The following is a 25857-nucleotide window of genomic DNA, read 5'->3' as shown; positions in this document are numbered from 1 at the left end:
TCTGTCCTGCAATGAGTCTGCTAGATTATAAGAAGAGAAGCTAAGAAAATTTAAGATGTCTTTTAAATTTCACTTAGACACTCGAGGCCTAAGGGGCTCGTGGAACAGCTGTCAAGGTACTTTAGAGAATTTCTCTATCTTTCGGAAAATAAACCCACATTGTTGTCGCTATGGCTGAAAATATTTAAGGTAATTTTTATGGTTCTGTTAGTCAAGTAAAAAAGGAGTATCTTCAGCTTAAATAGAATTTTTTGACATTCCCCTGATGTTTATAGTCGCCACTAAGCTATTGTATCACGTTTATTTTAACATTTTCAGTTGTGCAATTACTTTATCTTAATTAAAATCAGTTCGTAAATAATTAATTGTAATTTTAAATATTTTGTTATTGTCTTAGTAAAAGATTATTTTTATTGAATTTAGTTTTGCATTATTTTTAATTTATTTATATTTTAACCCTTGAAATAAGTAAATAGACATACTCTGGAAAGTCCCGACGGGAATGAAACGGGCCGATTCCAGAATAAATTATGGTAAGAGTTTAAAGTCCTCTGTTTTCTTTGAGTTGCTCTACCAGAAAAATAATTTCAGTCTTATTTGTTGTAAATTATGTAATTTTTCCCCCAAAAAAAGGTGTATCATACCTGATAAAATAGCAATTTATTATTGTTGATTTAAAATGCCCTGTTACAATATCAACATGAGGGGTTATGGTGTGAAGAAGGAGTTATGATGATGTGAAAAAATGCACCAACGTGAAGCATATTCACTTGAAGAATTGACTGGTGGTAGTTGCTGCAAAACAGTGCAACACAATAGTTGGTGGTTTTCTTTGTGGCTCATCAAAATCGAGATGCCATCAATGTTAACTCGTGGCAGGTCTGAAGATATGATTTTTTTTTTATTGCAAGTGCAATGGAAAAGCAGTTTATGCTTGTGCAGAATACCAGTTTTGTTTTCCTGGTTGCAAATATCCTAATAAACATTACCTCTGTATTTTGTACATTGAAAGAGACTGGATCTCTGCCCAGTGCATGCCTATCTAACGAGAGAGCTGTTCAACAAGAGGTAGCTGAGCGAGAGAACATTCTTATCGTGATTACATCAAATTTACAAAAATGTAATATTTTATTTTAGTGAATTCAATTAATGTAATTTATTTAGCTTGAAGAGATTACCAAAAAAAAAACTGAATTAATTTCAAAAAATCAATTTTATTTTGTTTGACTTGCATCTCTTATTACAAAGGCCAACAAGAAAAAAAACTTTTTTGGTGCCTAGAAATTTGTAACTGATTTTAGCTATATTTGGGGCGTTGAATCTAAATATGAAATTATTTTTTTTTCCTATCAGCTCTACTTTTTGAGATAAGAGAAGCTTTAAATGTATTCTTCTACACAATGGGAACAAATATGGTTCAATCCCAATTGCTCACTCAATGATAATGAAAGAAACATATAGCACCTTAGCTTTGGTTTTGGAGAAGATAATGTATTGTGAACATTTGTGTGGACTTAGAAGTGGTAAACTTTCTCCTCGGACGGCAAAGTGGCCCCACCAAATATCCTTGTGTCTTGTGCCTCTGGGACAGCAGAGATAAAACACACCACTGTGTTAGACAAGAGTGGCCTAAGAAAGAAGACGTGATCGTTTGAGGCAAAAAAAAACGTTATTAACGAACCCTTAGTTGAACGAGAGAAAATCATTTTTCCTCCACTGCATATCAAGCTGAGCCTTATGAAGCAGTTTGTAAAGGGTCTTGGTAAGGATGGCTCATACTTTGCATTTGACGTGGCCGGGGGTTGTTCGGACGGCTTTAAGGCGGTATGTTAGTGGGCGCCACCAGGTGGTGAGGCACGTGGACCCGGTGAGACTTCTAACTCGGGGCGTGACATCGCCCGTGTGAGGACATGACTCGTTTCCCCTGCGCACTGCTTATAGAATAGCCTGACCTCAGCCCGCTCTCAGCGTCGGACACACTATGCTTACGCAGTAGGCTCTTAGGGCGTCCCACACGCTCGCCGATGAGGGTACACACGTGGTCAATTAAAAGAACAGCATGAGTTCGGAGCTTTTGTGGTTTATTAGCCCCTGTAGGAACAGGGGGCTCGCACAACACGTTACATCTACTTACGAAAGAAAGCTGTTCAAAAGCCTTGCGGCGCGATCAGTTTAGATGAGGGCCAGCCATCACGTGGCCGGGATTTAAGATTCGCGTTTATTCAAAGTCCCGCAAACGGGGTTAATAATTTAATTAAACAGTCAGCCCCCCAGGTAGGCTCCGAGGACGAACGAAAGCGATTAGAATTTTAAATTACACAAACAGAATTACCAGATCAGCGGAAGCAAAGTTGAAGTCCCCGGAGTGCTGGAAGCGTCCTACCTCGGGTAGCGATAAGAAGAGACTGGGGTGAAAAATGGCAGCCGTGGTAGCAAGACAGTGGCGCTACGCACCGAAACGGACAGTACCTTTATTCCAACTAGACCACGCCGTGGCAGATTTAAGAAATACATAAAACGTACAAACACCTCTTCACATTTAAAAATAAAGCTACATGCACTGCAATTACATAAAAGTTCAGTTAATCAAATATTAAATATAAAAGATAATATTGCCAAATGGCCTTCGGCAAGTCTGCGTCTATAGCGGCCAGCTAATATTTAGGTGGAACAAAATTGAAGGGAATACTGTTATTAAAAGCTACATTTACTTAATGGAGGTTTTTTTTTAAAGAAAACAACAAACATGACACTTAATAATAATCACGGGAGCAAAGCACTGACTCTACTGCGCCCTTTTCCTGTAGTCCATGGCGCTCTCTCACACGCACACACACTCCCGTGACGTCGGCGGGCGGTTCAAATGCCAAGGAAGGACGGTAGTTAGGGAGGTGGTGGCTTATCGAGCTAGGACGCAGCCCCGGACGATTCAACATTTATAAGAAAAAAATGCCTGATTAGAGAAAGGAAAAAATAAAGCAGGAATTTTTAACAGCCCAGAATTAAGAAAATTCATTAAGGACCAAGCCTTTGTAAATTCCATGAATGAGGCTGCGCGAAAATCCTGGACTTCATTTGTTGCAGTGGTCAGAAATTTTCTGGGTGAACGAAAAGCAGAAAACTATGTTGAACTGGTAAACTATATGTTTAAAAATTTCAAATCCCTTGGGTGCAACTTGAGTATTAAGGTGCACTATTTACACAGCCACCGAGACTGTTTTCCTGAAAATTTAGGAGACTGCAGTGAGCAGCAAGGTGAAAGATTTCATCAAGATATTAAAATTATGAAGGACCGCTATCAATGAAGATGGGATACGCACATGATGACAGAATATTGGTGGAGTTTAAACAGGGACTGTTCCATGATATATTCAAGAAGTTCACGATAAAGAAGCTTCCAAAGTATTGAGTGACTAGTTGGTTTCATCGATGAATTGGTACAATATTTTAATATATTATTATATTTATATAATATATGATTTGTATTTTATAATAAAATGTATGTAATTTAATATTAAGAATTGTGTTTAATTTTTAGATTTGATTCATGGATTTAATCTAAAATAATGTCAAATGTACATTTCACTAAAATGTTATATTTTGAAATTTGACCTCCTAGGCAAAACCTAAAGTTATATTTGAATTCAGGGCACCAAATTCATATGAAATCAGCTCCAAATACCCTGGCAACTATACTATTGTTGGCCTAACTAACCTTTTTTTAACAATAATGACATTGGCACATTTTTTCGAATGCATAAATGTATGCCTATTTATTTCCTTTTCCAGAGTAGTTCTGTCCAAGAAGTGCTTATTACAAATTATTTTACTGTATAAGTGCATCCTATATCACTAAAAATGTAACGGTTTGGTTGAAATAAGTAGGTACTGAGAAATCAAATTTTCATTATTATTGAATAATACACTATCTTCATGAATAAAGACAATGTATAAAAAAACAATAACACAGATTTATCCTTTTTTAAAAACTATATTGACCTAAAAATAAAACCATGAACTCTTGTCCCCACTCATGAGATCAGACTGTGGACATGTCGTCACGGTTCCTTGGCTGTTGAAGTGACCTTCCTCCAGCTGACACTGGGCTAAGAAACCACCTCCTCGTGACTACTGGCCAATCACGGCCCTTCACTGACTTTGCTCCTCAGTAACAGTTGAGCATCCAATCGCCGAGATTTCTCATTTATTTATGTTTTGTGTATTTAACAGTGAATCCATCATTATAGTTAGTTTAAATTTAATTTTTCTTTGCACATTTGTTGGATATCAAGATACTATTCATTAAAATATAAATATTCTTAACATAAGAATGTTTAATTATATAGAAGGTTTTGGGATCTCGCTGATTGTATTCAAATGGCAACACAGCATTGCAAGTATCATGATGCATCAATTCATTTTACTCATATGGTGCAAGCATTCCACGATGAATGTTTGCCTGATGGATGGATCGCTCATGGTGGTCTGGTATCATGGCCAGCAAGGTTGTAACAACCCAGACCACTGCCCTCCCCACTTGTTAAATAATTTAATTAACTAATTATTATAGAGTTCTATCATGTTCATTTGTTAGGTTTTCTGATAGAATTAAAATAACCACTTTTTATTCATTTTAAAAAGTATATTTGTGTATTTGCCATACATTTCAAGATCATAATTTACCTTTCCATGCTTATAAGTTTTTCTGATAATTTGCTTGCTTTATGGTGAATAAGCCCCTAGGCATTATTTTTACTTGTTTGTTTATTTGTATAGTTACATTTTTGTGTGCCTTCACGTATTTAAGTATTTCTATTTATTTTTCTTTGTTTGTAATGGCCCTTTATTTGAACAAGCAAATGCGGTAGTTTGCCAGTTGCGTAATAGTTAGAGAGAGACAGAGAGTTCAGTAGCCATGACAAAGGACTGGGTGCTGTTGCTATGTGCCAGTATTGGCTGTTATTTTTTTAAGGTATTTTTGTGATTGGTTAAAAATGTTGTCACCAGAATCTGTGATTTTTTTTTTTCATTGTAATTTTTGTCAGAAAGGACTTGGTGCGTGGGGCAGGAAATTTGTGTGCTGCCATGTTTTTGTGAGGGAAGTGCTGTGATTGGCTGGAGAGGTCGTGCACTGCCACTTCCTTCGGGTGGTATGCCTTTGCACATAGCCTCATTAGTCATTGTCTGAAAGAGGTATCGGTAAGCAGGGGCGCAACAACAGGTGGGGGGGGAAGGGTATTTTGCCCTCTCTCTGAAACCTTGAAGTGGTGGCAAACGGGGGCAAAGAAAGTGCTGTGCAATCAATTTTTAGATAATAAAACTGCTTAAATAGCACCATTTTCCACCTTGAAAAACAAATTTTCCCGGGGAAGGACCTCCGACCCCCCACTTCAATAGGGGGAATTGATGATTCTTTATATAAAGGTATATTGCCCCCTCCCCCCCCCCCTTGGAAATTTAGTTGTTGCGCCCCTGCCGGTAAGTCATGTGCCGGGCGTGGCTCACAAATAATATATTTATGTGAGTTTATATAGAATTTTGTGGTCTGGCCACTACCTTATATAAACATTTTTTTTTATCATTTCAAACTTTCATTTAGAATTTTCTGATCACAGTTGCAGGTATTTAGTCCACAACAAGGATTGAGTGAACTTTGTCTTTGTTCTAAGGATTTAGTCCTGCATCCTGTACTGTGTGTTCGTGTGCAACCACGGGACTTAATTGCAAACTTTCTTTTAATATTCATCCTTCGGTACCTGCGATCAGTTGACATGTGTGTTTTTTGTGTCTTTGAAGAGGTTATGTGCAAAAATTTGTATACTCTACTTGACTGGATTTTATGGTCGGAAGATGGCTGCCATGTGGACTGTGAATTTTTTCAAGTCTCAATAAAAATATATTAATATCTGTTTGTGTCCTGAGAGACGTTATTTCCAAAACCGATTGATAACATTAACAGCATTTTTTCTGGAACTTAAATTTTTTTCAGCACCCAATTTATTTCTGCTAGTGTTAATGAAACATGCATGTTCACTCCAAGGCCAATCCATTTGCTAGCCAGGTGGTCTGTAGTACGACAAGGTCGCCATGTCTTATCTTGTTAGATTTTAGCGTTTGGAGGTGGAAGAAATCTCTTGTGCATTAGGAGTAAATGTAAACAAGAAAAGCACTACTTCTTTACATTGGTAGTTCTGCAGGCCACATCAAGGACAGATGCAGATAACATTGACGAGGCATGCCCGCAGTTAACAAGCGTGAGCATAATTCATTTTCACCTAGCACCGAGTGTGGTGTGTTGGTCATTTACTGAGAACCATTAATGTAACATCTTTCATCAGCTTCTTCATTTGTTACATTTTGTCACCATTCACCTCGCATTTAGTCTTATAATGTTCTTCAGTCCTTTATGTTGCACTTATACAGTAGAGTCCCGAAAACTCTGCCTAATGTGGACAGAAGGGTGCCGAGTTTGTGAAAATGCCGGGTTATCGGGAATGGGGTTAAAAAAAGAATAAGTATGATTGTTTCATCAGAAAATGCATTACTGTATTTGTATTTATTGTTTGCTTTAGAATACAGCAGAGAATAAACTGCCCAAATATCCTTAAACAAACGAAAAGTACCTACTTTATGAAGGCTTAGAGCCTTTACTACATGAAAATGAAAATTAATGAAGACACAGTGTACAATAATTTACCTGATAAGACAGACTTCAGAAAAATACTTAATGAAGGCATAAAGCTGTCTATAATGAAAATTAACTACCTGACTTTGCAAAAACTGTCTACTTTTTTTTTTTTTAAAGAAATTTGTAATTTCCTGTTGTCTTCCACACTGCACTGTGTTTTGCTGCTTCTTCAAGAAGACGAAGGAACGTAAGTCCATTACCGTCACACCTTGTTATTCAACGTACTGAGTTATACAACATACTTAGTCCCTCACTATGTGATATTTTAGGAGCTTGTACAATGGAGTCCTCAACATCGTCTTCATCATTTTCCGGCATTGTTTCATTAACTGTGACAGCAGCAATAACTTCTCCGGACATAATGTTTTCCTCTGTATCATTCTGGAACCACTGTTTGACGTCATTTTCTTTGGCTTCTGCACATCCAGGAACTCTTTTCAGGAGGTTAAGTATTTTACATTTTCTGCATCGTCATGTTCAATGAACTCATTTCCCTCTTGATGAAGGAGTTTTCACCAGGAACGAACTAGTGTTGATGTAGTTCCAGGCATCTGCCACTCATCCAACAACATCCCATAGGTTAATTTTCTTTAAGTTCTGGATAATACCTTGACCTCATCGTTTGCAGAAAGAAGGGCGGATAACAGCTTGTACCAATATCTTCTCTTGAGACTAACTAAAACTGCTTGGTCCATTGGCTGGCATAACGCTGTGGACATTGGATGGTAAAAACATTGCTCTTATGTCTCCAATTTTTAACTCTTTAATGTTTAGGTGAGAAGATGTGTTGTCCAAAATCAGAATAGGCTTCTTTGGCAGGTTTTTAGATTTTAAAAACTGCTCAACCGATGGAACAAATATTTCCTGGAACCCTTCTTAGAAAATTGCACAGCTCATCCAGGCATGTGACTGGTTTCGGTACCAAACTGAAGTTTATCTATTTCAATTTGCTTAAATGCACGTGGTTTCTTTGATTTTCCTATGAGACCAAGTTTTAATTTCTGCTTATCTGTTGCATTACTGGTTACCCTCTCCTTGCTCCTTTCAAAACCTAGGGCTGACTGTTCTTCTTTGAGAGCAAGACTTTTCGCTAGTCACAGTTTATAATTTAACCCTGTTTCATCACAATTGTACGATTGCTCTCCAGTCAAATCTTCAACTTCAATAAATTTCTGAAAGTTTTCCTTAAACTGAGACATACCCTCCGTGTCCCCAGATAGTTTTTCTTTACAAATACTAAGCTGCCGGACTCCTTAGCGTTTCTTCCAGCAATCCGATCAAGCCAGCCAGTGCTTGCGACAAATTTAAGATCATTGTCTTTTTTAAATTTTTCATAAAATTTCAAGGCCTTCTCTTTCAAGATTTGTCCACTAATTTGCGTGCCCTTCCTTCTTTTTTGGCGAAACCAAATGTAAAGTGCTTCATTTATCTCATTAAAGTCACTTTCCTTCATATTTTTCCTTTCTTACTATGGTTCTGTACACATTCTTTTAACACACCAGGACTCAATTCCGTCCGCTTCTTCTTTCAGTCTCCAATCATACTTTTGCAGACTCCCAAATCCTTAGCCACTGCACTGACACTTTCTCCCTTATCCAGTCTCTTTAGTGTCCACAAATTTTGCTCCATAGAAAAGTTCGCTCATTTTCTTTTAACGGAAGATGCCATTGCAGAGTACTGTTCAGCACCCCAAACTGTGAAACAGCTCTGAACATTCGCAATGCAGTTAAGAAATCGACTAACCCGGGCAAAGGCTGCCGGGTCTGAACGGCTGAGCGCGCACCGGCGCCAGACAGACACGTGGTGGAGAAGTGGGAGTGTGGCGCGAGACAAAGGAATGCAGGACCTTGAACGGGTCTGGGCGTGGGGTTTTTTGCTCTGCCATGGTGTGGCTAAGTTATCCGGACTGCCGGGTTATCGAGTGCCGAGTTTTGGGACTTTACTGTACCATATAGTTTGCTTTTGGTCAACATTAAAACATCATTTTATGGCGTGTAGATTAAAAATAAATAATTTTTGAAAATAAGTTTCAACAAAGTTATAAAATAAATAATTCTTCGAAGTTTTAACTATTTTAAAATGTGTATGTAGTTTAGAACATTTGCACTGTTGTTAGAATATTAAATATAATTTAAAAGTATTTCAGTCTACGTTTCCAATCATATATTCAACCAGTTCAAAGCCTTCATGAAAATCTTTTTGAGACTGGCTTTGTAATTCTGAATTGTGGCTGCATCCAAGTTATATGGATGCATTGTTTACATTTTTTCCTTGCATATCTGCCCTAAATGCATGCAACTTATCAGTATAGTATGGTAACTTTAACTATTTTCTTACTGTATTTAATAGTACATATTTGAAAATGTATATTGCTACATATTATTTTTATGACTTAAATCAGCCTTTTATTTTCTGTCAAAACTTCCTTTATTAGTGCAGATTATTGTTTTTAACTTTTGCTAAACAAAAATAATTACAAAAAAGACAAAAAATAACTGCTCACACAGGAGGTATTGTGATCAAAAAAAATTTTTATACTGTATTTTTGTGCCTTGTCTCTCTTAACTTCTTATTGGTGATATAATGTAAGTATGTTGCAGGTATTCTCTTTTTCTAAATCTTACCATAGAGTTAGTTTAATAAGAATACTAGATATTTGTAGACAATTTATAAAAAAATCATATTTATTGATATTTTAATTGTTTTTAAATTGGAAGTAATTTTGAGATTTTTTTTAAATGCAAATTGTTAATTTTTCAGTACCTTTTGTACCTTTTATGATGTTCCAGCAGCCTTTATGTCCTGCACCAGCAAAAATTGTTAGGTTATAAAGGAGGGGTTAACATTGTTTCAAAGCAATTGTGGTTTTTTTTTAAAAACTATTTTATATAACTGTTTTTGAAAGGTAGTGGCAGAACTGTTACTCAGGGGGAAGGTTATCTCAAGATTTGCATGGATGCAGTTTCAATTATTTGACAATCTGGTCTCCTTCATGATTGTGATTTTTATTTATTTATTGTTTTCAAGTTGTAACTACCAATGGCTTTTGTTCTTTAGCTTAATATTTTATGTTGTTTACAGGATGAATGTGTGGAGGCCATCATTGATCACCAAGATACACAGCTACAACAATACCATGAATGCTCCCATTCGCTCCGAAGAGGAGTGGACCAGACATGTAGTGCGAAATTTGTATTATACTTTCGGCATTATACCAGGATTCCACTTGGTGGAGATGGTTTTCCATCCTTGCAGAGTGAGTGTGGTACCGTGTTTCTGGGAGAGCTATAATTTATTTGATTAAGTTATGTGTAAAATTATAGCTGGACTATAAGTTTACCGTTCCTTTTTTTTATAAAAATGTTATTGAAAATGTCAGCATTAGAGATTTTCTATTTTGTATATTATGCTCATCTTCATAAAAGTTTTTTTTTTTTTACCAACAAATTGTATTATTTACTGGTGTTTTGCCCTTTCTCTATTATGTCAAACAAAAATACAAACCAAAATTGACAACTATCAGAGTAAATGTATTAAAAAAATTAAACATACATATGCATAAGAGGTGGAAAAATTTGTATCCTGCTGTAGATTTGATTTTTTTGCTAATTGACACTTAAAAAGCTAACTGTGACTAATTTGGAACATAAATTTTGTTTTAGCTACTTTTAAAAATAAGTGCTTTTTGTTTAAAAATTGTGTGATAAAATGTACTATTTCACACTTAGAAAGCTTCAAACCTAACTTTCAGATTTACAGGGACCTGACAAACCTTATATTCGTACTTCATAACTTGTCTGGGACACATGTGCATTTATAATTACAGTGGAGTATCGATTATCTGAACCTTGGTTACCCAAACGTGTTTCGAAAGGCAAAATTAATTCAAATTTGTGCGCCATGCACTGTAGGATTTCCACACTAAGCAGCAAGCATTGTTAGTACAGGCGTGGTTTTCCCCTCCCTGCCAAGTGTGGTCTACGCGACCAATGTTACATCGTTAGTGGCTTATGAACCTTCGATAGTGAAACATGTAGTGTAGTTTGTCATGCCATACACATGGAATCCAAAGGTAAACATGTCGTTCTCAGCGTTTCTGATAAACTTGGAATAATATATCAGTTGATGAATGGTGTTATTGGATCAAGTTTAGCTCGTTAGTATAGAGTTAAAAAAGCAACAGTATCAGATATTAAAAAAAACAGTGATGCCATTACAAAATTTTTGAGTGTGCTTGAAAGTGAAAATGGAAGCTTGTGCAGAAAAACAATAAAAATTGCAGAAAATCAGGACTTCGACACTACAGTTTATACATGGTTTATGCAGATGCATAGCCAAGGGCAATGCAAATGCAAAGCTCTTGAAATGAACAAGAATCTTCAAGGTAACGCTGATTTTAAAGCCTTTACCGGCTGGCTTATGCCTTTCAAAGTTTCAAATCCATGCATGGAATTAGGGAATTGGACATCCAAGGTGAAAAGCTGATACTGAATCAGCTGAACTTTTTAAATATTCTTTAAAAAAATTATTGATAGGAGGGCTACAAATAAGTTGATGTGTACAGGGCAGACAAAACTGGTTTTTATTGAAAGAAAATGCCAACAAAGTCCCTAGTTTCTAAGAACGAAATGTCAGCACCTGGCTTCAAGGAAAGCAAATCACGTATTACTGCACTGGTATAGGCGACCAGAGTTTGAATCCCAGTGGGCTCGAACCAGGATTTTCGCAAGAGGGAAACGTGGCAGACATTGCAGCGGCCTGTGTGTTTTCTCGTATTGTCCCGTTTTCCCCACCACTTCATCCCATTGCTGCTCCATACCCCATCTCATCTCATACATTCTCCAGTCTAGCCAGAATGACAGGTCTGTCCCTCAGGTAGGGCAGCCGGCTCCTATGAGAGTCAGCCCCATTCCATCCATGTAGACCGTGCCCCAGGCACATGTGCTCTGGTATGTGGGGATGTTACCAGTTTACACAGGCTTGCTTTGTTTCTGATAGGAAAATCAAATATTCAACGGTGCTTAATGGGGATGAAAAATTTCCAGTCATCTATAAGAACCAAAACAAGTCATGGATGGATACAAATCTTTTTGTAGAATGGTACAAACAACATATTTATTCCTGAAGTTAAAAATCATCAGCATGCAACTGGAAATTCTGGAGATGTTTTATTTTTGATTCATAATGCCCCAAGTGATCCATGAAACCTTTCACTGGAAAGAGAAAACAAATTTAAAGTTGCTTTTTTGCCTGCCAACATAATTTCAGTCCTCCAACCAATGGACCAATTAGAGAAAGGCATTGCTGCGCATGGAACTAATGGGGCAGGTCAATGAAAAAACTATTCTACAACTGTACAAAGAAATCAATTTGAAGGATGATGTGTACAGAAGTCAAGGACACAACCCTTGCTAAAGCTTGGCATAAGCTTCTTCCATCATATGACTACCACTGCTCCTGAAGAGCCACCAAACAGTGAATTTGTATCAGAACTGGCTGAGTTGATTTATAATCTACAGGATTTGAAGATTGTGACCAGGAAAACATTCAAGAATGGCTCGAATGTGATCACCAAGTATTGACATACGATGAAATCCTTGCTATTCTCTTGGAAGACCAAAGCCCTTCAGAAGACCATGATGACAAGGAGTAGTTTAGTAATGAAGAACAAATTAAAAAAACACCATCCACTGAGGTAGCTTTTCGGTGCCTAGAGACAGCCTTAAAGAAGAGAGTGATTCTATTAAACTACTTTCATTAAATGTTTAAGAGATTTAGTAGCAAGAAAAAGAGTATCCTCTCTGAAGCAAAATATAATTTTGAAATTATTTTCTTAAAATGAATGTAGACCTACAGTATTTTTAATTTTCTGCAGATTTCTTTGATCATTTTATTCCTTACATAATTGATTCTTTTTTTTCTTTGTTCGTGTGTTTATGTTTTTTTTTTGTGTACTGCAATTTGTTTACATAGTAGTTCTTGTGTGAGCATCATAATACAAAATACATACATATTTGTGTTTATTACCACTGTTTATTTATTTGTTTCATTATGCTCATATAATCCTAGTATGTTTTTTTTTTCCAAAAATGATGGGTTATCCGAAATATCATTTATCAAAACACCCCCCAGTTGCTGTTAGTTTGGATAATCAAAGCTCAACTGAACTTTTCAATGTATGTTAGTCACTTAAGATTTATTAGCACATCAGTTAATACACAGAAGTAAGTCATCCACCATCCTTCATGCAGATTTTCCTTTTTTTTCATGGTCAAAAGGTGTATGATGGGCTGTGGATGGTAATAAAACAGGCTGCATTTATGTATTTACATATTGTTTTAGCGAGAGTGAGAAATAAACCACAGCAGTACTGCAGATACTTGGTATTCCCCAATAAGGTTACACTTGACACATGTGGTGATTTTATGGTTATCAATCTCTACGGTACTTTTTGTGTCCATACTATATATGAAATTTCCATGTTTCTTTGATGCGGACAACTTACGTGTAGCCGAGATAACTTCAAAGTACAAGCCCAACCCAATTAATCCAGTTTATTTGTGAATTACTTTAAATCAAACCTGCAACTTGACATTTGCTACCATATTGCACTGCCAATTTTTTGAGGTAAAATAACAACTGGAATTTTTTTTTACTATACTGTATGTTCTTTTTACTTTGTTGCTAAAAATTTGTGATTTTTTGCTTGAAACTTGGCACATCAGGCTTACATTTTATTTTATAAGCTGATGCAAGTTTTGAAATCTGAGAAATTTTGGTCAATTAGTACATCAAAGAAATAAAAACCAAATATGTTCCAACATAAATGTTAGCATCTACTGCATATTGCTACATAATATTCTTCTATTAAATTAATAAATATAAGTAATTTATTGTTATTTGGTTTTGTCTTTCAACACTCAAAAAGACACAAATTTTCAAAGTAATATATTGAATGTACTGTCTTTTTGAAGAAAAAAAAAACTTATTTGGAAGACTGGATTTATTCATGATTTCTCACAGAGAATTTGAAGAAGAGAGAGAAGAAACAGCCAACCATCACTTGACAAATAAAATACAGCCAGAGCGCACAAGGCACAGCCGTTGAATCCTTCAGTATCAGTATACCTAAAATCACAACAAGAATTTTAATTATCAGATTATTATTGATTTATGCACTCTAAATATTAAATTATTATTAATGTCACAGAGGAGATGCTCAATTATGATACTTTTCATGTCCCTTATACATATGTAATTATGACTGTACCTGAGTTTACAGCTTTAAGTTTTGTTATAGTTATTTGTGAAATAATATTTTTTTATCACAAAAGATTTAAATGTTTAAACTGATATACAGTACATAAAAAATTTATAATTTTTGTCTGCATAAATATTTTGTTACCTATAATATATAGCTTGTACCCTGGAAATGTTTAAAAATAATAACTAAATAAAAATAGTTTCGAAATAAATTAGTATTGCGATCTTTGTGGAAGTTTCAGAATGTCATTTATCACATTCAGGCATTGGTTTAAATTTATTACTTTAAAATTTGTCACAAAAAAATTGTTTTCACTAACGTGTATTTTGCTATATTGAATACTTATACAAACCAGGTAGCACCATTTAGTTCAGGCTTTCAAATGATAAGCAGAGTTTTAGTGGGCAGTTCTTAAATAAAATGTGTGATATTTGACTACAGTGAAACCTCGTTATAAAGTACCTCACTATAAAGGATTTCTCACTTTAAAGAACAGTAGAACCTTGATTAACCGAGAAAATGTGGTGGTGGGGGGGGGGCAAGTCAGGACGGATTAGCAGAAATCACGGCTAATTGAATTCAAATGTATTTAGGTTATACAATACAGCAAAATTTAGTAAATGATTTATACTAAACAAATGTAAACATGTTACTGACACTAATTATTAGTTTTTAAAAATATGAAGGAATAAAATTATTTGTAATGAAGAGATTCTAAGAAAAAAAGGGAAGTTGTTCCGTACTTTTAATCCAGCCTTAACCCGAACTAGTATTTCTGATCACTGGCAATTCTAGTCCTTTTTTTTTTGTCCGTTCCTTTCTACTTTTTTTTTTTTTTTTTTTTTTTACTCCTTTCTTGTCCTTTCACTAATGAAGAGGTTTTACATTAAGTACTGTTCAGTATAAAGAACTTTCATTATTAAGTACTAATAAACATTTATAGTTAAAAAAACGCATAGTTAAAAAAATGCCTTTATCGTTGAATAAATTAAAAATTAAAAAAATTTAATTTAATTTTAAGATATTTGTTCAACAGCCAAATAATGCTCCACAACTCTGTATAACTAAAAGTGTGAGGTGCTTGATTATATTTGTCTTAAATTTTATATCACTACTTTTAGGATATAGTCATTACGAAAATGAAAGAAGAGAGCACCCATGCTTTTAGTTATACAAAGATATGGTGCATTATTTGGCTGTTGGACAAAAAACTTAAATTTAATTTTTAATACTTAGTTCAGTCAATGATAAAAGTGTTTTTGGTTTTTAATAAACTATAAGTTTATTTTCTTCTTTTTAGACTCAAAATAAAATTAAAATATTGAATATGAGTAATTGAAACAAATTAAAAATACTAAATATGAGTGATTAAAATATTATTTGTTACAATAAACTTAAAATTTGTCATTAATGTTAACGTAACCTAGTCATTTCAGCTAATGCATCACCATTAAAACCATAAACTGTTCTTGTTATCCTAGAGCAATCAAGTTCTGCTACTTTGAGACCATCCAGTGACTTTACGTGACTAAGAGCTACATAAGCCTGTCCGGCAGCAAAGAGACGCAATACCAAATAAACAGCTGCATAATCTACAGTGCAGCCTTGAATTTTATGTATGGTAGATGCCCAACTCAGTATTAATGGCAACATTCGCCTTTCAGCAGTACCATGGCTGTATTTTGCTGGAAACTAAATGAGTATTGTTTTAATTATTTGTACACCATCTGTGGCAAAATCAACACGGACTTGATCACACCTGAATAGTGGCCAGATAATTTCAGATATAGTACCCATATTGCCATCAACGAACCCATGGCAAATTTTCTACTATAACCCGACCTCAGAAACACTCTTAATCAAAACAAATATATTTTTAAATTTTTTTAAATTTAAGGGCAGAAACCCCCCGCGCTCCTTTTCCCTGGGCACATTTTCCGACCTTTTGGATCGGAAACATTCCAAATTGAAAAGGCATTAATTTTTTAAATTTTTAAATTTTGGTTTTTAACTTCCCCCCCCCCCCCCCCCCCCTTCCTTTGGAGTTATAGTCTATTCTGGTGAAAATAATTCCCACCACGTCCCAACTCCCAACCTCATGGATACACAAAAAGCATGGTTATTACCCATAGCTCAAAATTGGGTTTTTGTGACCCTCTGACTTCTTCCCCCCCCCCCCCCCCTAAACTTCCCCTTAACACTAAGGTCTTAAGTTTTTTATACATATGCAAAATTTCAACACATACAGATGTTCAAAAGTGGGTAAAAATTTAATGGAAAGATTTTATTGCATAGTCCATTTTCATTCATTCATTCATACGTATGTACGTACATACAATCAAGCAAATAAAAGCATGGTGTAAAGGTGGGTTTTTACAGGTATGTTGTAGTGAGGACTCACTGCATTCAAACAGAATGTAAAAACTTGTTTATGCCATTATTATAGTGATATTATTATTGTGTTTCCTGTGTATGTTAACCAAATGGTTGGTAAAAAATATCAAAAACAGATTATTTCACAGTGATTAATATTTATATTCAGCAGACATGCAGCATGTAATATAACTTTGGCAAAATTGGTAGGGTCACCGTTTATTGTTACATTAATGAGAACTCTCACTTTTTTAGCCTCAGCGACTTCACATTTAAATATTTTACTAAGACACTTTTTGTATTTGAAAATAAAGTGATAAAATGACTAAAGCATAGGGGTAATTAGAGACAATAAGAGGTAATGGGATGAAAATGGAGCATTGGCGGATTGAATGTGCAAGGGAAATAAGAGCACCACAAGAAAACCCACTGGAGCATGGTCATGTTTATAAGGTTTCCTATTTACAAAAATTCAAGGTTTGATCCTGCTGGAATGTAACCCTGTTTGCCTTGGGAGGGGGTGATGTTAACACCTGACCATCGCTCCACCTTTGAGAATACAGAGTGTGTGTGGTAAACATTACTATCAGCTTTGAAAAAAATTGAAGTTTTTTAATATAGCATATTTAAATTATGAGCACATCTCAAAAATTTTACAATCATCAAATAACTAATTATATATTTTTATTTGAAAACTGCTGCAATTGTGTACAAGCCCGGTGGCAAGCATTCACCCTACTTTCCTCTCATTCTGCTTGTTGCCATCACACACTCATCATCCAAGACATTCCATGTCCCTATCATTTTCACTATCATTAAGTTTTTTGCCCTTTCTGTTCTGTCCTTAAAAAATTTCCTAGAGTTCTCTCTCCCACTTGTAGTCTTCTCCTTGTGGTGGGTTACCCAATCCAGGCTAAGCCAACACAAATCAGACACCTGCTTGGACACTGTCTTCAAATTAATTAAAAAATTACAATTTTTTTTTATTTGCCTCATTTTTAGTGTGATTTTTCTCACTGTTCCTTAAAGCAGGTGCCCCGAAAAACAGAGTAAAACAATCAAATACACAAAATTTAAGGTAAGAACCAAATGCAATCAACTTATTCGATCAGCCCACATTTAATAACAGCTACAAAATATTTGCTACTACTGTATATTTTTTATATATATTTACCATACTTACAATTACAGAAAATGTCTTAATACAATTCAGCCTGGTTATCATACATAAGCAATTTAAGCCTCTACACATGGAAAATACTTAAAAACCTATTAACACAAATACTTATTAAATTGCCCCATACAATAATATTTAAATGATTCAACCCGGGTCTATTAATAGTCCGCGCACGGCGGTACCACAAATTTTCCTTTCAGGGGCATGTTTTCTTCTTTTACTTAAAGTAGTTCTACTGGCCATAAACTTCACTTTCGATATAGTTTAATTCAAGTTTTCAGGCGGTACCCTCACACGACCATTAATATGAAGTCGCAACACTCGTATAGTCAAACTGGGACGCCATGTAACATAGTAGCTGACTTCGCCCACGGGAATGCAAGGGCTTAGGCGACGGAGCTTATGACTGACTTGTTCATTGATGATGTCGCTGCGAAAACCAGGTCTTCTTACCTGGTACCATAAACAGGAATTTTGGCAATCCACCAAGCAGCTACTTGAAGGCTTGCCCAGCTTATGGACTCACTGGTTGAGCGCACACGTACTTATTCGCCACGACTTTTGCTCACCGATTCCCCTTCCGGTACTCTCGACTCGTGCATCTCAAATACGTAACATTTACTTAAAGTTAGTTAAGTTCAGCCATCACTACTGTACAGTCCGGCCCAATCGCTGCAACCGCCCTTGTGGCCAGCAATCACACACAGACGTCCGCACCAGTCACCTGAGTGCTTGCGAATGCCTTGTCGTACTCGTCACTACGTCACTCTTCATCCCTGTCTGCACCGCGCCTGGCGGCGGAGATGTGCAAACAGTTTTTATTGGAGCGCAAGTTCATTTGTGTATTTTATAGTTCATACTTGTTCACGTATTTTAGGCCTCACGTAAAATATACGTTACACTAAAATTAACAAAATATCTTAAAACAATTTAAACTAAAAATGCATTAAAAACATAATGCAATAAAAACTTTACCTACTTTACCAACTTTACCTTAAAATAACTAGACAGTTGTTTCTATTGGTGCTTATGGCTAAACAAATTAATTTACTAAAATAAACTAAAAATAACTTATAATGTAGAACCAAGGAATAAACATAATTTTAAAAAATAACTATTTAAAACACATTTCCTAGAGGAGCTGGCATTAGCATCTATTAAGTATTTTTCCCATAGAGAAGAAGCTGGCCACATCCTTCGCACCTCGTTGCCCCAGCTCTCCCCAACCTTCCACTCTACTCAATACTTGATTTATAGTGTTGCCAAACTCTGCAACAGAAACCTAGATGCAATACTACTTCTTTAGTGAAGCAGTTTGAAGAATTGCCGTAGAACAAGCATGAAAGCTTTAGAACCTAACCATTTGTTATGGTGGGAACCTCTGTAATTGGATGGTCACACCACTTCTCTCCCTCATTTTTATTGAGTAGGAAACATCATGCACATGCCATATACTGGTAACTTTTCCCATAGTACGCCTATTTTTCTCGTTCCGTCGTACTATGTAATCCATTTATCATCTCTAATGACCTCAAAGTTGACATGAAGATAAACAGATGTATTGATTTCTTTAGTCACTTGCAGTCTGAATAATGTTTATATTAAACTAAGTTCTGAGTTATTGTAAGTCTTGTACGGGTTATATAACTACATGTTAAGTTTACAAGACATTACTTTGAGATAAATTTAATCACAATAAGTACAAATAGTCAATTGTATATAGCTGTCATTTTCTTTAATAAATTTACATTGTTTTATGTTGATTAAAGTTTGTAGTATAAATAAAAATTAATGTAATTTACTTACCGGAACGAAGAGACTTGTGTGTTGCTGCATACGTAATAGCAATAGAATTTCTTGACTCTGGATCTAATTCCATTATATCTGATATTTTTGCTATTATCAGTTTCAAAACAGTCAGAGTTATGGCCACTATGAAAAAACATTCAAGCCAAAAAATTTTATTTTTGTTAAAGTTAGTATATGTATAAATGTAACAATTCAAGGTTTGTCTTACATAGTTTAATAGTAAATTATTTGTTTGTCTCAGAAAGTCTTATATCACAGCTTTAAGGTTATAGTAACTTGAACCCACTTCGCTTTCACGCTGAAGTTGAGCTATGGACCCATGCGATCTTGCCGCTTCAACACTTAGGGGTCCAGCCTATCTGGGCACACACATGGCATACAGAACGTCAGAAAAAATAACTCGATTTGAAAACTGTTTTAGATATCCAAGTGGAGTCTGTTTATGAAAAGCATTTAAGGGGCCCGCCTCGTCAGGGGGTGTTGGTGAGGCGGGATGATAAGCGCGACGATCATTGGTGCTTCTAGCGCTGTGTCGCCTCTAAGCGCAAGGCTCTGAACTGCCGCGCAGTTGTCTCGTCGTCACAGGATAACTATGAAATTTGAGCGGTGACCGTAACATTATATGGCTGAGAAATGATGATAAAGGCGTAATGCAAGTCCTTTAAGTGCTTTCAAGAATCTGTACTGGTTGTTTTACGCCTAAAAATCACTCTGAAAACATGCGTTTTAGCCATTTTAACTCTTCTAAAACTACAGTTTAAAAACTTAATCCGAAATCAAAAGTACTTTTCGGCCCTCAGCGAGCTCTAAAATGCTTTTCGTAAACAGACCCCACTCGGATATCTTGAGTAGTTTTGAAATCGCGTTGTTTTTCCTGAAGCTCTGCACACCGTATGTGTGTCCGGGTAGGCGGAGCCCTTAAGAACACCCTGAAGCCGGAGGGGCAGTTCTGTTTTCGTATTTAGTTTTTAAACTGTATTTTTATAAGAGTGCAAATGGCTTAAACATGTGTTTTCAGAATAAATTTCAGGCATGAAACACCCGCTACAGATTCTTGAAAGCACTCAAGGAATTGGCATTACACCATTCTCTTCATTTCTCCACCATATGATGTTATTTTTACCTCTTTAACTTTGTAGTCGCCAAATGCACGATGAGAAGTCTGCGCCAGTTCACAACCCTGCACTAGAAGCACTAGCGAGTGTTGCTCTTATTATCCCACCTCATTACCACTAATACATCCCTGGCTAGGCAGGCGCCTTATGTGTGGTGGAATTTGTAACAGGGGATTTATTTGCAAACAAAGTATATTTTGTGAAGTAGTTCCTATAATATAAACCCTACTTATCTGGTGATGAATTAATGATATTGGAACAAGTACTTAATAATGGTCGAAGAAGCACTACTTATGCATCCCATTTTGTACATGATGAATTAATAATTTAAGTAGTTGTGCTGAACATGTGTTAATCCTGCTGCATACAAAACAGTATTTACAGCTTATTTTAAGATTATATTATTTTCTGTAAGCTTCTCAGTACCTACTTTAACATCTAAGGTTCGTCAGTAACTAAACACGAAACTGTTTCCGTGTTGCGTATCACCTCGTAGAGGGAGGCGCACAACCATGATGGTGTGCAGAAGCTATAACCTAGTGTATTTATCAGTCTGTAACAAACTAATGAAGTTTAAATCAATGTAAACTTATTACACATTCTCTAAAGCATGTATAAGTTAGTAAAATACTGTCTCTTAACCCCTTAACATTTATATTATGGCTAGATATGTGTGTCAAAAAATACATTTTTCAAATTTTGTTTTTTTTGCAGTAATCTATTGTTTTCTTTATGCAAATAAACTTACCACATGTAAAACATACATTTTTACATTTTTTACAAAATTATGTAATTTTTAATGCTCACTGTTTTACTCACCCAAGTATACTCACCATTGTTGAAATATATGTAAATACATTATAAATAATTATGGAATATAATCATATAGATAAATATTTAGATAAAAAAAATTTAACACATATTGGAAGTTGAACAGTTATTATAACAACATTAGTAATGTTCAGCATGGTTAGAATTATTTCTCAAAAGTAGTTATCTGAAAATCACATTTATGCAGCAATATATTTTACCTATTCAATATGCAAATAGACATACCACACAAACAGTGGCGTCTCGTCAGGGCAAGCAAGGCAAGCAGTGCTTGCCCAGGCAGTTTCCAGACATTGTATTTTTTAAATAAATATTTTATTCAGAATAGTATTTTACTTTGGCTCATGCAGTTAGGTGTATGTATTTTTTACACTATCTTCTTGGGACCCAATACTGTGCGCTGTGCGCTATAAGAAAAGAACTCGTTGACACAAAAACATTCTGTTTTAGAAGCGTTGCTAGGTTTAGAAGCGCTGGTAGGATCGCTTTCAGCAGGAAGGCTGCCGCAGTAGTTTCCTTTCGGGAGGGGGGTGGCATGGTACAAAGGTTCAGGGAGGGGATTGGCTGGAAAAATACGTGGTAGAAGCTACGAAGGTAACGCTTTCTTGCCGAACTGGAGCGAACATGGCCGAAGCAGACGGTGGAATTCTTCCGCCGACTGCTTCGGCTATGTCCGGTACAGTTCGGCACGGCAGGTGGCGATGTCGCGTTTCAGTCGGCGGTCGTCTCTCGGGGCGCGCGCATCTCTCCCGCGGGCTGTTGGCTGGCAGTGCGTGGGGGATTTGTGGGCGTACGATGATACTACACTCCCACTTAGTATATAAGTAATGTAGAGTAGGTATTTTACTATCAGAATAATGTAAGTCAATCATTATTTTTCAAAAATAATGTATTTAAAAAAATTTCAATTTTTCTACCTGTGGAATAGTCAATGTTCAGTTAAGAAAACTACTTAAATAGCACCATTTTGTACCTTGAAATCCATATTTTCCCTGCGGAGGGCCCCCAGACCCCCCACCCCCCCCCCCCCAACCTCATCATGTTTTGGTGTGAACGGAGTTGTTGCTTCCCCTCATGTAAACCTCACGCCTCGCCACTGCACACAAAATACATTAAAATTTCACGTTTATCACACCATCATGTCATTTTGAATGGACACTGGTTTACTAACCAGTGTATACTTGTCAGTGCTAATATTACTAAAAATATTTATAACATTAGCCAGATTTAGTATAAGCTTACATGGAAACCAATGAAATAACTTTTGCAACATAACATATTTCTTTTACAAAATTACATCTACTTTTTTATAAAATTGCCTGAATAGCATGAAAACCAAAATACATATGTACATATTTTATGTAAATGTTGTCAGTCCGAATAGATCTTCGTATAAAAATTTACCCCGCAAGGTTTGTACAGTATACACTAATTGCAATAGCTGAACATTCACAAATACACAAAAAATCATTGTAATGTCAAGGATGTCATTCTTTACAAAAAAAACAAAGTTTTTATGTGAGACATTCAGTTTTTTTCACAGAATGTTTATTTGAATACAGAGCTGAATAATGTCACGAGTCTGTATTGACATTTGTGGAGTTATTCTTGAATGCATTTCACTCTGACTGTAGGCCTAACTAATTTCTGCCTAAATGTCTGCTGTTGTATGATAAACTCTGAAGCACAGCACTACACACAGTGGCACACCACAGTCTTCACACATGTACCGTGTTTCACGCCGTATTTTTTTCCCCCATGCATCTGTCACCCTGCTGCACATTGCACACTGGCGTGTAGGATTACTTTTTTTGTCAGTTGGCGAGATCGTAGCTGGAAAGTGACGTTCAATCATTCTCAGTGGATTCGTTGATTTTCCAGGCCTAACTCGTCCTGGCGACATTGTTGGCTTGTGAAACTGTTCAATCAAATTTTTGACAACAGCCTCTCTGTACTCCAAATGTGACTGCTACCCTCCCAACTTTGAATATAACAAAAATGAATTCCATATTGCTAGGTCCACTAAATGGAAAAAAATCTTCTTATAGTATTTTGTCCCCCTTTTCCTGGGTACTGCATAGTCTGTTGTGCGCTGGTCAACAATGTCCACACCTCCCATTGTACTGTTGTAATCTAACACAACTTGTGGTTTCATGTGCTGTTGTCCATAGATTGTAACACTTTTCATTTCAGAATTGTGGATTGTAGACAACATTGTGACTGGTTTCTTGTCCATCCACTTCAATGCCAATAGTTTCCCTCTTTGGAAAGCCATGACACTGCCTTTCGGCAATTTTTGTTTCTGCAATTCTGGTGGCATTTCTTTTCTTGTAGTTTTCACAGTCCCATAATAATCGGTTCAATGTGATAGCAACATATCTGATAGCTGTGGTGAGGTAAAAATTGTCAGTAATGACACAATAACCTTTCCCAAGAAGAGGTTTCACTAATGACATAACTACTTGTGACGACAATGGCAAGCCTTTGTATTCATCATCAAAAGTTTTTCCTCGTCCGGTGTAAATTACGAAGGAATATATATATCCAATTGACGATTCACATAACATGAATGACTTTATTCCGAACCGCGCCCTTTTGAGAGGTAAGTACTGTTTGCAACCTAGACGCCCTTTATCTATAATATAAAAATGAATCGCAAAATGTTTTGGTAAGCGCATAACTCAACAACGCCTGGACCAATTTGGCCAATTTTTTTTTTAAATGTTCGTTGAAGTTCAAAGATGGTTTCTACGGCGAGAAAAATTTGAATAATTGCCGGAAAAACCCTAAAACCAGCCCTTTTCTTTTTCCCATACATAGTCCATTGAAATGTTACATTTTTTAGGCCTTACCTTGCGTTTTTTAGAGGACGCAATTTTATTTTTTTGATGTGTAGGGGGGGTCAGTATAAAGCTAAAACCAAGTTTGTGGGGTCGCCACCCTTGTCCCACGGCCGCCATCTTGAAAATAGGGGTTGAAATGGTTTTTACGATATATCTCTTAAACTATTTATTTGATAAAAAAAGTTTGTTAACATTTTTTGTTGCAAATTCAATTCTCTACAACTTTTGTCCAGTAACGTTTTGTCGTAGAACTATAAATAAAAAAGTTATAAGCGAAAATCTTCAGAAATTCGAGGAAAAAATTGATATTTTTCGATATAACTTTTTTTTTATCATTTTACGAAAAAATGATAACTGACCATTTTTGTAGATCGTTTTTTGAGGAAAAACTTTTATTCGCATCATGTTTTCATTAAGTCAATAGCTAAGGTTTTACAGCGCTCCGAAGTGAGTACTATTTTTCAGTACTCTTAACTATACCTATTTTATACGTGTCATTATTCGTGGAGGATGGCATGAGAAAAGGTACTAAGTCATCTTTGTTTAATGCCTTTACACCGGTGGAACGATCCTCTAACATCAGCGCCAGGAGTCATTTTGTTATTGACGGTGGTTTTTTTTTACATAAAGTAATTTGGGATCGAAATTCATTGTTCAAGGATATAACTACAAAATACGTCAAATATGTACAAGAACACTTCGGGCTCTCTGCAAGCATTGTGTTTGACGGTTACTCAGACCACCCTGATGTCGCAGGAAGAAAGTTTTGGGAACGTTTGCACCGCACGAAAAAACACCAGTCGACAGAAGTAAAATTTGACAAGAACACCATACCGACATTATCACAAGAGAAATTTCTTGGTAATGAGAAGAACAAATCTAACTTTATTATACTTTTTAAAACTGTATTCTCGGAAATGGGTTTCACTGTTGACCAAGCAGAATCAGACGCAGACGCTCTTATCGTTCGCACTGCTCTTGCTGCATCTCCATTATTTAATACTGTTACTATTTTAGCTGAAGATATTGACATACTGATATTGCTCACAGCACTTGGCAGAGAACAAGCAAATGTATTTTTTTTAAAACCATCAAAAGGACGAACAGCAGAACAATTATATTGTGCGTCAGGTTTTATGTACGGAAATGTCATTGCGGATAACTTGCTGTTTCTTCATGCTTTTTCCGGATGTGACACAACTTCAGCTCCTTACAATATCGGTAAAATGAAATTTGTGAAAAACCTGGAAAAACATTTAGAGTTTGCAAGTGGAACGGCTTTGTTTCTCAACAAGAGAGTTGACCCTGCTTTGCTCACTGTAATTGGTGAACGTTTTTTTATCTTTATACGGTGGTAATAAAGATGATAATTCTCTTGACAAGCTAAGATACAAACAATTCGCCAAGGCAGTGACAAAAAGTACATTTAACTTATCTTCACTTCCTCCAACACAAGACACAGCTCGCTTTCATACTTTCCGAGTCTACCATCAGGTCCAGTCGTGGCTTGGTAATTATAATGATCCTGAAGACTGGGGCTGGAAAAAATGTGGAAAATTATTGATGCCAGTGCAGAACTCTAAACCTCCAGCACCCCCTGAACTTCTAAAATTGATCTTTTGCAAATGCAAAGGAAACTGTGGAGCGATGTGTGGATGTCGAAAAGCAGGGCTGAAATGTTCTGCAGTGTGCTTCCATTGTTTTGGAGAGACTTCCAGCAACTTAATGGAACTCTCAGAATTAATAAATGAAAATGA

At 36.0% G+C, this 25857-nt stretch overlaps 2 protein-coding genes across 14 annotated transcripts in view; one reads left to right on the top strand and one right to left on the bottom strand.

The window, feature by feature from the left end:
* LOC134527111 (uncharacterized) overlaps positions 1 to 13822 on the top strand; it is a 134155-nt gene extending 120333 nt beyond the window's left edge. For 9 of the 13 annotated variants that reach the window (XM_063359469.1, XM_063359465.1, XM_063359467.1 and 6 more), the window contains one exon: positions 9770 to 13822. In XM_063359469.1, coding sequence (XP_063215539.1) covers positions 9770 to 9992 — 223 coding nt within the window. In that variant the 3' untranslated portion in view covers positions 9993 to 13822. The remainder of the gene's footprint in view (positions 1 to 9769) is intronic. The other 4 variants (XR_010074079.1, XR_010074077.1, XR_010074080.1 and 1 more) reach the window with 3 other exon arrangements.
* Positions 13823 to 17888: 4066 nt separating this feature from the next.
* The window catches only part of LOC134539875 (sodium/bile acid cotransporter 7-like), a 48137-nt gene continuing 40168 nt past the window's right edge, over positions 17889 to 25857 (bottom strand). The window contains exons 5-6 of the mRNA XM_063382253.1: positions 19309 to 19434; positions 17889 to 17932 (exon numbers count right to left, since the gene is read on the bottom strand). Of these exons, the coding sequence (XP_063238323.1) occupies positions 17889 to 17932; positions 19309 to 19434 (170 nt within the window). The remainder of the gene's footprint in view (positions 17933 to 19308; positions 19435 to 25857) is intronic.

The sequence above is a fragment of the Bacillus rossius genome, chromosome 1, assembly GCF_032445375.1.
Source record: "Bacillus rossius redtenbacheri isolate Brsri chromosome 1, Brsri_v3, whole genome shotgun sequence".
NCBI lineage: Eukaryota > Metazoa > Arthropoda > Insecta > Phasmatodea > Bacillidae > Bacillus > Bacillus rossius.
This window is presented reverse-complemented; position numbering and strand designations above follow the sequence as displayed.